At 41.6% G+C, this 16334-nt stretch overlaps 1 protein-coding gene across 6 annotated transcripts in view; it reads left to right on the top strand.

Moving 5' to 3' along the window:
* Nucleotides 1-16334, top strand: part of nap1l1 (nucleosome assembly protein 1-like 1) — a 101813-nt gene that overhangs the window by 24039 nt on the left and 61440 nt on the right. For 5 of the 6 annotated variants that reach the window (XR_015760360.1, XR_015760361.1, XM_043708794.2 and 2 more), the window contains exons 1-2: nucleotides 10657-10771; nucleotides 15138-15240. Coding sequence is in view for 4 of the 6 variants with exons in the window: in XM_043708794.2 (XP_043564729.1) it covers nucleotides 10657-10771; nucleotides 15138-15240 (218 nt within the window). In the remaining 2 variants the exon portion in view is untranslated. Of the gene's footprint in view, nucleotides 1-10656; nucleotides 10772-15137; nucleotides 15241-16334 lie in introns of those variants that run through there. The other variant, XM_087996945.1, reaches the window with a different exon arrangement.

Genomic DNA, 16334 nt, shown 5'->3' with positions numbered 1-16334 from the left:
TTTGTTTCACCTGTGAACTATTGAAATTGGGACTGCTTCTGGAGGAGGTGGGACCTGTTTAAATTATAAATTGTACCTTAGGACTGGAACTGATCCTGACAAGGAGATTTGCTCATGCTGTTGAAAGGTTTAAGCTAGCTTGTGATGCAGATGGGAGCCTGCAAGAGTATTCAGGTAGGAGAAAAAACAAAGCTATTAATGGGAAGTACAAAATTGAATGGTAGAATAAAATCAATTTGAATGCAATTCAAAGCGTGCAGCATCTGCAACAAACTGGAGGTGGGTGGTGGAGGGGGGTTTATTCCATAAATAGAAGCGAATAGGTGTGTAATCTAGTTTAGAGCCAGGCTCCTCTTCAAATAGTACCCATCCTGACTTAGTTCTGTACTGTTTTTTTTTGTAGCTGAGTCAAGATTCCGGAACTTTCTTCTCAACCGCACTGCGGGTGTGGTTACATATAGATTGCAGTGGTTGAAGATGGCAATTTGCTACTTTGTCCCGGGGCATTTGTGGATACAGTGTTTGCTAGCCAACAACATCCATATTTTATTTTAAAAGGGCTGAAGTATTATCAAAGATAGGACCTGAATATTGAAGGATATTAAACATCTAGGAAGCACAGGCATAAAAGAAAAGGTGATAAAACTTTGGATAGAAATAAGGTGGGGGTGAAATCTTAGTTGTGAAGTTCTCTTCCCTGAACGTAGTTAAGGCTGAACCTTAACTTTATTCAAGACAGCATTGGATAGATTTTTGGCAAAAGGGGAGTCTGATTTATGGAGTACAGACAGAAGTAAAGTTGAAACTGTAACCGAATCAGCTATGATCCTCTTGAATGGAGGAAGAGAAGCTAGAAGGGTTGAATGACTTACTCCTGCTAAGTCCTCTGTGGGAGTTTAGTAAACAAAATGAGACCACGTGAAAAGGGGTAGTATATTTGCATGGATTGAGGATTAGCTAACAACAGTAGGAATAACTGGTAACTCCCTGCTTAATGATCTGACTTGCAACTGTCCACAGTCTATATCCATGATTTGGGACGTGTGACCAAATGTAATATTTCTAGCTATGTGACAAAACTAGAATAGGTTGAGAATGGTGCATTGAACTTTTTGATGTGTTTTGGACAGGCTGAGTGTCTTTCCCTTGCCAAGTTCTTGCTGAATCAATGTGGATAAATGAGGATATCCACAAAAATAAAACAAAGAGCTGCTGAAGATTTGAAACAAAAAATAGAAATTGGTGAAACTCAGGGTCTGAAGAGTCAATGGATTCAAACTTTAACTCTACTTTTTTCCCCGCAGAGGCTGCCAACCTGTTTTGTGTGCGATTTCTTTTTGTTTGAGAGATTATCCACTTTAGGTAGAACAGAAGTGTTGTTGTGTATTGAGACCTTCAACAATGTGTGCAGTTTTGGGTCCCCTACCTAAGGTTGGGTATGGACCATTGAAGTACAGTGAAGGTTCTCCAGACTGAGTGTTGGGATGATGGGATTGCACTAAAGAGAGATGAAGGATTCTGGGCCTAAACTTTGGAATTTAGGAAAAGTATCTGGTAGGAACAAAAAAACTTTAAAAGGGCTAGAGAGTGTGGATTCAGAAAGGCTTTCTAATCATTGGAGACGTCTAGAATTGTGGGGTAAGTAATTTGGGATCAAGATGTGTAAGAATTTCTTCATTTGAAAAGTTCTGATCTTGACCACTTCAAAGATCTGCATAAACTGACATAAATTTCTTTCCAAGGAATTGATTGAATTCTGGGCCTTTAGACTTCAACATTGCCACTCTTGCGGGTCCAGTGTTCGAGAGCTTGTTATTTTGGAATGTGTGCAGAGCCAGTTTAAGGTTGTCTTGAAGATAAAGCGGTTTTATAGGGAGATCAGCTGGGAAAAGGATCTTAATTTGTTGCATACTTCTGCCTTGAAATCTAACACTGTCTTGCAAGGTTCAACTTTGTTTCTTTTTCAGAACTGGAGCGATACTCATGTTTTGATTGTTTAATTTAAGGTGATGGGTAAAAATTCCTTAAGTCATCTGGTTCTTGAAAAATTGTTGTCTTTATGATTTTCAACACTGGACGAATCATATGCAGGATATCAGCAAGTCAAAGCTGGGATTTTTGCCTTGTATTGTAGATATTGTGTCACTGAACCACAGAGTCCAGGGCAGCATGTAGGAGTTTAGTATTTGTAAAGTGTATTGTAGATTTGTGTTTGGGCTCCGTAGTGAAAAAACCCTCAAGCAAACTATAAATGGGTAATTTTGGTTGTAGTTGGGAGAGAAAATCAGTACGCTGTCATAATCGTATTACACAGAAATAGACCCTTTGGTTCAACTCGTCTTTGCTGACCAGACCTAGTCCTGTTTGCCTGCATTTGGCCCATATCCTACTAAACACTATTCATGTACCCACCCAGATGCCTTTTTACATGTTGTAATTGGACCAACTTCCGACACTCCTCCACCTTCTGCATGAGAAAGTTACCCCTTGGAATGCAGGGCTGAGAGTGTTCCACTGGGATCAGACAATACAAAGATTAGTGGCATTGTGGATAGTGAGGGTTGTCAGAGGAAATAGCAGGCTTTTGGTCAATAGGAGGCTTGGGCGATAAAATGGCACATGGAGTTGATCTGGACAAATGTAAGGTGATGCATTTTGGAGGGTCGAGTACAGGTAAAAACTATACAGTGAATGGCAAGTCCTTAGGAGTATTATTATGCAGAGGGATCTGAGTGTGCAGGTCCACAGATCACTAAAGGTGGCAGCACAGGTAGATAAGGTAGTAAAAAAGGCCTATGGCATGCTTGCCTTCATTGGAAGGGGCATTGAGTATAAGGATAGATGAGTTATGCTGCAGCTTTATAGAACTTAGGCCACACGTATAATTCTGGTTACCACACTAACAAAAGGATGTGGATGCTTTGGAGAAGGTACAGAAAAGGTTTACCAGAATGTTGCCTGATATGGGGGATTTTAGCTATGAAGAAAGGTTGGATAGACTGGGTTTGTTTTCACTGGAATGTAGGAAGTTGAGGGGTGACCTGAAAGTTTATAAGATTGTGAATGGCATGGATAGAGTGGAAGTATGAGGCTTTCTTCAGGGGTGGAGGGGTCAATTACTAGGGGACACAGGTTCAAGGTGTGAGGAGAGAAGTTTAAAAGAGATGTATGAAGCAAGTTTTAAACCGTGGTGAGTGCTTATAATGCACTGCCAGAGGTGGTGATGAAAGCAGATATAATAGCAGCACTCAAGCACCTGGATAAATACATGAATAGGAAGGGAATAGAGGGATATGGATCCTCTAAGTGAAGACCGTTTTAATGTGGAGGGCAAAATATGTTGGCCGCTTCCTGTGCGGTATTGTTCTTCTACAATTTCTAGAGGATGTAGAGTTAAGGTAAGAGGGTATGTTTAAAGGAGATGTGAGGCAAATTTTTTTTTGAAGGTGATGAGCGTCTTGAATATGTTGCCTGAGGAGATGGAGGAAGCCGATATAATAGCAGAATAGGCAGGCAATCGAGGGATACAAGCTGCACAGAAACAAGGGATTTTTAGTTTGAAAGGCAGGTGTTGGTGCTGGCTTGCTGGGCTGAAAGGGCTGTTCTTGTGCTGTTTTGTTCTATAGACAATAGGTGCAGGAGTAGGCCATTCAGCCCTTCGAGCCTGCACCACCATTCAACATGATCATGGCTGATCATTCCTAATCAGTATCCTGTTCCTGCCTTATCTCCATAACCCTTGATTCCACTATCTTTGAGAGCTCTATCCAACTCTTTCTTAAATGAATCCAGAGACTGGGCCTCCACTGCCCTCCGGGGCAGAGCATTCCACACAGCCAACACTCTCTGGGTGAAGACGTTTCTCCTCATCTCTGTCCTAAATGGTCTACCCTGTATTTTTAAGCTATGTCCTCTGGCAGCAGGAAACATGTTTCCGCTGATGGGTGAGTGCCGAACCAGAGTGTCCAATCCTTTCATAATCTTATACATCTCAATCAGATCCCCTCTCAGCCTTCTAAACTCAAGGGTATACAAGCCCAGTCGCTTCAGTCTTTCAGTATAAGGTAATCCCACCATTCCAGGAATTGACTTCGTGAACCTACGCTGCACTCCCTTAATAGCCAGAATGTCTTTCCTCAGATTTGGAGACCAGAACTGCACACAGTACTCCAGGTGTGGTCTCACCAGGGCCCTGTACAGCTGCAGAAGCACCTCTTTGCTTCTATACTCAATTCCTCTTGTTATGAAAGCCAGCATGCTATTAGCCTTCTTGATTACCAGCTGTACCTGCATGCTTGCCTTTATTGATTGGTGTACAAGAACACCCAGATCTCTCTGTACTGCCCCTTTACCTAAATTGATTCCATTGAGGTAGTAATCTGCCTTCCTGTTCTTGCCACCAAAGTGGATAACCATACATTTATCCACATTAAACTGCATCTGCCATGCATCTGCGCACTCACCTAACTTGTCCAGGTCACCCTGTAATCTCCTAACATCCTCATCACATTTCACCCTGCCACCCAGCTTTGTATCATAAGCAAATTTGCTAATGTTATTGCTGATACCATCTTCTATATCATTTTGTAAAAAGCTGCGGTCCCAGCATGGATCCCTGCGGTACCCCACTGGTCACTGCCTGCCATTCCGAAATGGAGCCGTTTATCACTACCCTTTGTTTCCTATCAGCCAACCAATTTTCAATCCAATCTTGTACTTTGCCCCCAATACCAGGCGCCCTAATTTTACTCACTAACCTCCTGTGTGGGACTTTATCAAAAGCTTTCTGAAAGTCCAGGTACACTATATCCACTGGATCTCCCTTGTCCATCTTCAGAGTTACATCCTCAAAAGATTCCAGAAGATTAGTCCAGCATGATTTCCCCTTCATAAATCCATGCTGACTCTGTCCTATCCTGTTACTACTATCCAGATGTGCAGTAATTTCGTCCTTTATAATAGACTCCAGCATCTTTCCCACCCCCTGAGGTCAGACTAACTGGTCTATAACTTCCTGCTTTCTCTCTCCCACCTTTCTTAAAAAGTGGTATAACATTAGCCACCCTCCAATCCTCAGGAACCAACCCCGAATCTATCGAACTCTGGAAAATAATCACCAACGCATCCACGATTTCCCGAGCCACCTCCTTCAGTACCCTGGGATGCAGACCATCAGGCCCCGGAGACTTATCAACCTTCAGACCTAACAGTCTCTCCAACACCAAATCCTGGCAAATATAAATTCCCTTAAGGTCAGGTCCTTCAGCCACTGTTACCTCAGGGAGATTGCTTGTGTCTTCCCCAGTGAACACAGATCTGAAGTACCCATTTAATTCCTTTGCCATTTCTTTGTTCCCCGTAATATATTCCACTGTTTCTGTCTTCAAGGGCCCAATTTTAGTCCTAACCATTTTTTTGCCTTGCACATACCTAAAAAAGCTTTTACTATCCTCCTTTATATTATTGGCCAATTTACCTTCATACCTCAATTTTCCTCTGCGTATTTCCTCCTTAGTAATCCTCTGTTGCTCTTTAAAAGCTTCCCAGTCCTCAGTTTTCCCACTTATCTTTCTGTTATACTTTTTCTCTTTTAACTTTATATGTTTCCTGACTTCCCTCGTCAGCCACGGCTGCCCATGCCTCCTCCTGGGATCTTTCTTCCTTTTAGGAATGAACTGATCCTGCAACTTCTGCATTATACACAGAAATATCCGCCATTGTTCCTCCACGGTCATCCCTGCTAAGGTATTGCACCATTAAACTTTGGCCAGCTCCTCCCTGATAGCTCCATAGTTCCCTTTATTCAACAGAAGAACTGTCACTTCCGACTGTACCCTCTCCCTCAAATTGCAGATTGAAGCTTACTGTATTATGGTCACTACTTCCTAATGGCTCCTTCACTTCGAGGTCTCTGACCAATTCTGGTTCATTACACAATACCAGATCCAGAATTGCCTTCTCCCTTGTCGGCTCCAGCACCAGCTGTTCTAAGAATCCATCTCTGAGGCACTCCACAAAGTCTCTTTCTTGAGGTCCAATACCATCCTGATTCTCCCAGTCTACCTGCATGTTGAAATCCCCCATAACAACTGTAGTAACATCTTTACGACAGGCCAATTTCAGCTCCTGATTCAACTTACATCGGACATCCAGACTACTGTTTGGGGGCCTGTAGATGACTCCCAAGAGGGTCTTTTTACCCTTAGTATTTCGCAGCTCTATCCACACTGACTCTACATCCCCTGACTCTAGGTCCCCCTTACCAACAAGGCCAGGCCACTCCACCCCCTCTGCCCGTCAGTCTGTCCTTACGATAGCACGTGTAGCCTTGAATATTCATTTCCCAGGCCCTGTTGACTTGAAGCCACGTCTCAGTTATCCCCACAATATCGTATCTGCCAATTTCCAAAAGAGCCTCAAGCTCATCCATCTTTTGTCTAATGCTTCGTGCATTCATGTATAGTATTTTTAATTTGTTACTGCTCTCACCCTTCCCATCAACCCCTATTTCACTCAACCTTACAGCATGATCCCTTTCCGAGTTTTCTGCCTCGTTGATACAGTTGTCTTTCTTGACTCTTGTTCTAACTTTCCCTTCAATTTCCTTTTTAAACATCCAGTTTGTTCCCCCCCCCCCCCCCCGCTACTTAGTTTAAATGTAGTGGTGCTGCAGTAGAAGGCCTGCCTGCTAGAATGCTAGTCCCTAACCTATTAAGGTGCAAACCGTCTCTCTTGTAGAATTTATGCTTACCTCAAAATATACCCCAGTGATCCAAGAACTTAAATCCTTGCTTCCTGCACCAGTTCCCCAACCACACATTCAAGTCCATAATCTCCCTGTTTCTAGCCACACCAGCCCAAGGAACTGGAAGCAAACCAGAGATAACCACCTTGGACGTCCTGCTTTTCAGCCTTCTTCCTAGTTCTCCGAAGTCCCGCTGTAGGATGTTCCTCCTCTTCTTCCCGACATCATTTGTGCCAACATGTACCACCACCTCTGGCTCTTCACCCTCGTCCTTGAGGATTTCCTGCACTCTGTCCGCAATGTCTTTCACCCTGGCACCAGGAAGGCAACACACCATCCTTAGATCCTGTCTGCTGCCACAAAAACCCCGGTCAGTTCCTCTCACTATGGAGTCCCCTATTACCACGGCTCTGTGCGATGTCCGACTCTTCCGCTCTGCCTCTGCGCCAACTTTTGATTGACAGACCTGGCCGCCTTGCGAACTGGCAGTGTCATCAGTCTCTACTGTTTCAAAAAGCTTCAACTTGTTCCTGACAGGTACTTCTCCTGGAGTCTCTTGCACCTGTCTCTTCTCTGCCTTCCTCATCGTCTGCGCTCTTCTGGCATGATTGGTGTAATAACCTCGCTGAAGGTCTTGTCCAGAAAGATCTCGTTCTCTCGAATGAGCCTAAGGTCCTCTAGTTCTTTCATCACTGCTGCAATATGCTCGGTCAATAGCTGAATGTGCACACACTTTCCACACTTATACGAGCCAGGCACTCCAGATTCGTTGACCTCCCACAGTAGCGCACTGAACCAGCTGGGCACTGAACCCTCTTCAACTGTGGCGTAATCACTTATTTCTGTTACTTAATATTCCTTCGGTCAAGTTTTTGCTCACTCTTAACTTGTCTGTATCTCTTTTGTGGACACTTTGTCAGTTGCCATCCTGAAAATGCTCCCCTTCCTTATCCCAATTCTGTCACCTGTTGGCTAATCCTCTCTCCATACCAGTATACCACACCAAATACTATAGTTTCTTATTCATAGCCTTTTGCAAATTCAAGTATATCAGATCCATTGACTTCCACTTTTAACTGCCCTGCTTTCAAAGACTTGTAAATTTGTTAGGCGTGATTTCTCTTTCATGAAGTCTGTGTGTCTAAAATACTTTTTTAATGGATAAAAATTTCCTAATGACAGGTGCAAGCTCTCTAAAAGCAAGATACTAATTTCAGAAATCTGAAATAAACAAAACCCTGGAAAACTCCAATCTGGCAGCTTTGTGAGGGGGAGATAGTCAGTCATATGGTGCAGAAACATACCCTTCAGTCCAACCAGTCAATGCCAAACATAATCTCAAATTAAACTAGTCCCACCTGCCTACTCCTGACCCGTATCATTTTAAATGTTGTAATTGTGCCCATATCCACCGCTTCCTCAAAGTTCATTCCACACTCAAAACTATATTTTTAAAAGTTGCCTTGTTTTTTTTTTAAATCTTCCTCCTTCCCTTTAAAGAAAAGTGCCCGTTGGTATTGAAATGTCATTTTAGCAAAAAGACAACTACCATCAACTCCTGTCTATACCTCTCATCAGGTCACCTCTTAACCTCCTATTCTCCATTGAAAGTGTCCCAGCCTGTTTATAACTCACTGTCCATATAGGGCAACAGCATGGTAAATCTCTCCAGATCCTTCTCCAGCTTGATGATCTTCCTATAACTGGGTGACCAGAACTGGACACAGTATTCCAGAAGACACCTCACCAATGTCCTGTACAACCTCAACAGTTAATGAGTCCTTCAGAACTGAGATTTTCATACCAGCATCTAGATTAGAGTTGTGCTGGAAAAGTACAGTAGGTCAGGCAGCATCTGAGGAGTAGGAAAATCGACGTTTCAGGCAAAAGCCCTTCAGGAATTCCAGGAATTGCCCGAAACGTCAATTTTCCTGTTCCTCGGATGCTGCCTGACTTGTGCTTTTCCAATCTGGACTCTGATTTCCAGCATCTGCAGTACCCATTTCTGCTTATTTTTGTACCAGAGTCAACATTTTCTTTTCTGCAGATGGTGCCAAACCTGGTGAATTTCAGTTTTTGTGATGCATGCTGATAGGTTCCTATTTTATGCCACCTTCCCTTTAAGAATGTGTTGGATTTGCAATTTTCCAATCTCCTGGGACTACTCCAGAATCTTAAGGATTCTTGGAGATTTGCGGCTGATGCATCCATTATTCCATTATCTCTGTAGCAACTATTATTTAATATTCAAGGATGCAACCTATTAGTCTTTCACTCTTTTACAAAAAAAAATGAGCAGGCTGGATGAAATAGGGGCTGTTTCTGCTTGTAAATGATACAAGGGCAGGGCAACGTTAGCTTTGAGGTGATGCGAAAATGAAGCAAGGGTGATGCGAGAATTTTCTTTTTTTTTCTTGCTGAGTAGTTAGGGTATGGAATGCACAGTCTGGAAATGTGGTGGAGGCAGGTTCAAGTGAGTGAATGTGTAGTTATTTGAATAGAAATGGTGTACAAAGAAAAAAAGCACGAGATTACCTAGTGCCAGTAGACTCAGTGTAGGCATGATGGGCTAAAAACTGCCCTCTACACTAATAATTCTGTAATTGGTGATGTTTTAAAATTGTCCCCTCTTGCCATTTTAAAACTGTTCGGGACTACAGAACGTGCATCTGCACCGTCGGTTGAGGAAGTTTTTCTATTCATTCATAGATTGTGGGTGGTGCTGGATGGACCAGCTGATCCATTTGCCCTGGAACTGAGCATTATGGGCCAACTCTTGTTGGGTCTGGAGTTGCATGTAGGCTAGGTGAGATAATGACACTTAGAAGCTAGTTAGTTGACAGACATCTAAAAATTCTGTTCTTTGTTGAAATCATATTCACAATTCGAGGTTGCATGATTTCCTTTGAAGCATTAGTTCCCAACTTTAATCACATTGAAAACCAAGCTGTCATTCTGGCTATTATGTTAGATGCACTCTAACATCTATCAGAACATTAGCCTGAGGCTCTGCATTACTAGTCCAGTGATACTATTGTTTCACCATTTCACCTGCATTTGTCAGTCATGCACTGCAACCACTGTGGTGGTAGGTGGATTGGTTTAAGGTAGTGGATAGTCAGTCCAGCATCTTGTTTTCATCCTGGATGATGTTGAAGGTATCCTTCGCTCATCCAATCAAGTGGAGAACCATCCACCATACTACTGTGTGCTTTGTGGATATGCTTTGAGTCATGAGGACCTCTTAACCCTACCAGACTACCCAGCCTTTAAAAGCGGTCGGTGATAATTCATGTACAAAGTTGCAATGGATTCTGTGTGAAATAAATGCACCTATTCTGAGTTCACTGTCTCAAGTTGTCTGTAGTCATTGTTTTTGGGATATTTTCTAACCATGAATGCTGTGTGAAGTTGTACTCTTTGCAATTGAGCATAAAGTTTATTTTAAGCTAAGATATTTTGACAAAATTAGTTTACTTTTTGCAGTGCTATTCTAATAGCAGAGGGCTTTCTCATTTAAAAACGTTGTTGGTCTACTCGCAACAATAAAAATTGCAATAGCTTCCACAATGTTTTATTGGAGGGGGTCACACTTGTTTTACAATTTTGAGGTTCGAGTCACCATTTGTATGTTTATATGTAATGAGGGCCACCTTTCCATCTTGGAAGGCTGATGGTAGTTGGAAACAGTACTCTTGATTGCCTTGTTAAGTAAATCTTGTTGACAAGTGCTCATGTTGCCAGTTTGTGCAATCTTGTCTGAGTTTTATTCTACCTGGACAAGGAAACATTTTTTCCAATTGCACCTGATCAATTTTTCGATAAATCTGAAAACACCCTAAATGTATAAACAAGTGTGCCTTTGAGAACAACTTACTTGTATAGGCAAAATTACAAAAGTATGCTTTTCAATGTTGGACATTCTCTGTTATAGCAAAGAGCAGGTTGATTGTGATCAGAAAGAAGATATGGAAGACGTGGAGGATATAGAGGAAGATGAAGCTTCTGAAGATACAGATAACAAAGGTAAACATATAGCTTGAATTCACTAAAGCTGTGTCAGAAATTTAGATTTCTTCATATCTGAAGAGAAATGGCATGGAAAGACAACATTTGTCCCCCGGCTGACTTTGGAACAATCCACTACTTGATCCCTGCAACCATGAGAGTTTATTTCTATAAAATACCCATCCAGTTTCTTTTTCTTCACTCATTCCTTCTGGTCATTTTGTACACCTCTATCAGGTATGCTTTTTTCTAGGAAAGACCATACCAACTTCTCCAAACTTGTAACTAAGCTACTCCGCCCCTAGAATTAGTGCCATAGTTCTCCACCTCATACTTGAATGCTATTTGAAAGAATAGTGTCCAGTACTGCATTCTATACTCTGGTTGTGGTCTAACACAAGCTTTATATTCAGCATAACTCATCTGTTTTTATTTATATTGGGCTTTAATTATAAGAACAAATATGCTATTTCATTGACACCCACAAAGGTTGCACGTGCATGACCCAGGACATTGTTCGTGTACACTGCACTTGTCTACCTATTTTGCAATCATGTCTGTTGCAAAAAATTTGTATCATCCTTGCCATCTGTGCCTCTAAGTTTGGAATCGTTGGCAAGTTAGAGATTTCTACTGAAGCAAAATGTGCAGTGCTCCAAGCACTGATTCTTGGATTGCATTGCTACCTGCCACCTATAGTCTGGAATATATCTAGCTACCAGGACTGTAACTTGTAGGAGCAGACGTAGGCCCTTTGGACTCCTGAGTCTGCGCTCTCATTCAATGAGTCCAAGTCATCCATACCGACAGTTTCCCAAACTAAACTAGACCCATTAACCTGTATTTGGCCCATATCCCTTTAAACTTTCCCTATCCGTATACCTATCCAAATGTCTTTTGAATGTTGTAACTGTATTTGCATCTACCACTTCCTCTGGCCATTCATTCCCCACACAAACCAATTATCTGTGTGAAAAAATAAAAATAGATATTGCTGGAAAAGCTCAGCAGATCTGGCAGCATCTGGAGAGAAATCAGTTAACGTTTTGGATCTGGTGATCCTTCGTGACCATGATAATCAGACCTAAAACGTTAACTGATTTCTCTTTACACATGCTGTCAGACTTGCTGAGCTTTTCTAGTAATCTCTATTTTTAACAATTTGCAGTTCTGGTTTTTCTGAAAATTTTGTCCCTTGGGTGTCTCAAATCTTTCTCCTCTCATCTTAAAAGTATGCACCCTAGTTTTGAACTCTCCCACCCTAGGGAAAAGACCTTTTGCTGTTGACCTTATCTATACTCCTCATGACTTTTTAACCCTTTGTAAGGTCACCCCTCAACATCCTATGCTCCAGAAGAAAAAGTCCCAGGCTGTCCTTACCATTCAATGCTAGCAACATCTTGATAAATCTTTTCTGCACTCCAATTTTTTAAATAAAATCTTTCCCATAGCTGGTACTATAACTGTACAGTATGCCAAAAGAGGTCTCATGGCATTCTGTACAACTGATGGTCCTCAACATCACTGTCTTTCCATAATCCTAGAATCCCTTACTGATTTAAAAGTCTGTCAATCTCTGCCTTCGATATACTTAACAAACCAGTCTCACTACACACTCTAATGAAGAATTCCACATTTACTTCCCTGAGGAGAAATTCCACCTTGTCTGTCTGAACTGGCAGCTACCTGACTGAGATTATACCCTTTGGTTCCACATTCTTCCACAGAGTTTGTGAGTGTTGCTCTTTAAAATGCCGCAAACCAGTGCAGCAAGTAGTTAAGCAGACTAATGGATTCTGGCTCTTGTATCTAGACGAGTGAAGTACAGAATGCAGAAGTTACATTGCAGTGATATAAAGTCCTAGTTACACCCTTCTTGGAGTACTAAGCGGATCTGGGCACCATTCCTCAGGAAGTATACATTGGCATTGGAGGTAGTAGGTATCAACATAAATTTACAAGAATGATACCTGGAATTCAGGCATTCATTTAAGGAGAGATTATGCAAAGTTTTTTTTATCCAGAAATGGGAAAGTTATAGGATGATCTGATATGGATAGGAAAGGTTTAGAAGGACATGGGCCAAGTCCATGGAAATGGGGTTAAGGTAAATAGACATTTTGGTCAGTTTGGGCCAAAGAGCCTGTCTCTCTATGACTCAATTTTTAAGAAAGTCAAAATGTTAACAAGAAAAGACAGGATAGATAAAGGTAAGCTATTTCCACTGGGTGAAGATCCTAGAACTAAGGCATATAGTCTAAAACTTAGGACCAGACTGTTCAGAAGGTGCGTTCAGAAATACTTCTACACCCAAAGGATGGCCAAGGTTTGGAATGCTCTTCCACAAACAGTAATTGATCCTAGGTCAGCTGTTAAGTCTTAAATCTAATTTTTCTTTTGAGCTAAGGTATTAAGGGATATGGGCCAAAAGTAGGTATGTGGAGTTTGGCCGCAGATCAGCCATGATCACATTGAATGGCAGAACCCTCTTGAGGGGCTGAAATAGTGGTCTACTGTTCCTATGAATCTGCAGCACTCTGCCAGTAAGGGTGGTAGAGGCAGAAACTGACATAATGTTTAAGACATATTAAATATGTATTTGTGATGCCAAGGCATAAAAGCCCAGAGGTCAAGAGCTTGAAAATGGGTTACAATAGTTGGGTGCTTGTTTTTGCACAATGTGGGCTCAAATGGGCTGAAAGGCCTTTTTTCCATGCTGTGGAAGTCTGATCTAATGAGTGAAAGGTTATCAGTAAGAAGATTGTACTGGAGAAATTAGAGTTTGCAAGATTTCTTTTGGAACATTAGTTCCCAACCTTGATCACATTGAAAACCAAGCTGTCATTCTGGCTATTACGTCAAACTTGTCAGTTTTTGTTCTGCTATTTATTCATCCTGTTTAATGTGTTGTCACTGCTTCACACATTCAGACAGTGTTTGGATTTGATATTTCCCCCAATTTTCTTGATAGCACTTCGATAATACGGACCTAATAACTATCTTCCTTTCTTGCTCTCCCTTTTTGATCCATTCTGCTTGCTTTTGTACAAAGGAGATTGTTCCTGCCTACTTCCACAAGGTAGTGGAAGAGAAGTTTTTTGATAGGGAATTGTAAATTTTCTAAAGTCTTTTTTGTTTGAAGTGACTTTTACCTGTTCCCTTGTTCTCCATGTTTATTTTTGTTTCATTTAATTTCCTAATCATTTTTCTATTAAGTAGTGTGCAGATTACTTAATCCAATCAGACTCTGTAATTGGTATGCTTTTATCGCTCATCCTAGATGAATTCAGAATCCTTACAGAAATTCTATTTCCATCGGGGGATTTCTTTTCTTTGAGTGGAGAAGCTTGCATGAGTTCTGAGGTGCTCAATTGAATTTAAATACGTTCAAGAGGAAAGGTTTGCAGGGTTGTAGAGAGAGGCATTACAATTAATTGCTCTTTTGAAGAGCCTGTGCATGCGCAAATGCCCTCTTTCCTGTGATCTATGATCCAATCTGCTTTGTTTTGAGAGATCTATGGGGTCAAGCATACAATCACACCTTACCAATTCATCATACAAATGCTGGCAGATGTATTTCTCAATTTATATCAAACTTGTAGTTTTCATTAAATTTGATTTATAGGTAGATAGGATAGTGAAGGAGGAGTTTGGTTATTGGTCAGTATAGAGTACAGGAGTTGGGAGGTCATGTTGAGGCAGGACAGGACATTGGTTAGGCCGCTCTTGGAAAATTGCATGCAATTCTGGTCTCCTTCCTTTTGGAAGGATGTTGTGAAACTTGAAAGGGTTCAGAGAAGCTTTACAAGGATGTTGCCAAGGTTGGAAGATTTGAGCTATAGGGAGAGATTGAATAAGCAGGGTCTGTTTTCCCTGGAGCGTCGGAGGCTGAGGGGGTGACCTTTTATAGAGGTCTATAAACTCATGAGGGGCATAGGATAAATAGACAAAATCTTTTCCCTGGGTTGGGGAGTCCAGAACTAGAGGGCATAGGTTTAGGGTGAGAGGGGAAAGATGTAAAAGAGACCTAAGGGGGCAATGTTTTCATGTAGAGGGATGTATGTGTATGGAATGAGCTGCCAGAGGAAGTGGTGGAGGCTAGTACAATTGTAACATTTAAAAGGCATCTGGATGGGTTTATGAGGGGTTTGGAGGGATATATGGGCTGGGTGCTAGCAGGTGGGAATAGATTGGGTTGGATATCTGGTCGGCATGGACGAGTTGGACTGGAAGAGTCTGTTTCCTTGTCCATCTGACACTGACTCTACTAGGATCTTGCCTAACATTTTTTAAATATTAAAAGGTCCATCTGCCAATTGTTTGTGATAAATTGACTGTTCATTTCTCTTCTCCTGTCTCCTCTACCCCCAAAAAATGTGTACAGCTCGACAGCTTACAGTGCAAATGATGCAGAATCCACGGATTTTGGCAGCGTTACAAGAGCGACTTGATGGACTTGTAGGCAACCCATCTGGTTATATAGAAAGGTAAGGAATATTAACAATGCATCTTATTGCCTTGGTTCTGTTCCCTTCAAATCCCCTCAATCTCCTGCTTACCCGAAGGGTGTGGTTCCTCTTAATTAACTCCTCAACCAAGGGGAGCAGCTGCCCTCTGTTCACTCTGTCCATACCCCTCAATCTTGAATGTTCCCCCTCAGTCTTCTCTGCTCTAAAGAAAACAATCCAAACCTCTCCAGTGATACCTCCTAGCTTAATTTGTCCACTCCAGGCAATATCCTCTGTAACCCCTCTGGTGCTATCGCATTCTTGTAGTGAGGTGACCAGAACTGTGCACACAACGGTCTGTGTAATTCCAACATTACCTCCTTGCTCTTATACTCTATGCCGTAACTGAAAGCAAATGTCACATATACCACTTTAACTATCCTACTCACTTGCTCTGCTGACTTAATTACTCTGCAATTAAGGTTGTACCATTTCTTAAACATATAAAAATTGCCTTTGTTCCAAGTGAATTATGCAGTTTCTCCAAGGAACACAAAGTTTATTTGAACGATCGTGGAACTGAGAGACTCCTCCCGGGAGGGGTGTCTTGGTTCCGCGATCAGTCAAAGAAACGTTAGTACGGTCTACTTCAGCAAGATTTCACACTTGAATTAGTAATGGCTGGGTAAAGGTTAGTCCAGCAACATAGGTTAAAAGCTTCTGTGTTCCTTTGGCGAAACTGTGCAATTCACTTGGAACAAAGGCAGTTTTTATGCTTAAGAAATAGTACAGCCTTGATTGCAGAGTAAATCCAATGAAGTGTAATAAAATGACACAATGGACAGCATGTTAACCCAGTGATATTTCTTTGGAAGCAAAGTTGTTTTCCACACGTTATTTCTTCGCACCTGCATTTCAGGGTTAGCTAGGATGGTTAATGTCTTATCTAGCTTAGTTAATTTCATACTGTGAAGGGTCCATTGTCTTGCTTAATCTTTGATTAGCTCAGGAATGCAGCTTTTAGCAGGATGAGAAGCCATTTTGTTATGTTACTTGCATTGAGAAGCCATTTTGTAGCTGGTAAAAGCATGCATAAAATGGTTGCTCCTGACAACTGTTGAACTTCAGATTTT

The sequence above is a fragment of the Chiloscyllium plagiosum genome, unplaced genomic scaffold, assembly GCF_037043375.1.
Source record: "Chiloscyllium plagiosum isolate Xiang-an unplaced genomic scaffold, Cpla_swu_hap1 HiC_scaffold_19, whole genome shotgun sequence".
In the NCBI taxonomy this organism is placed as follows: Eukaryota; Metazoa; Chordata; class Chondrichthyes; order Orectolobiformes; family Hemiscylliidae; genus Chiloscyllium; species Chiloscyllium plagiosum.
This window is presented reverse-complemented; position numbering and strand designations above follow the sequence as displayed.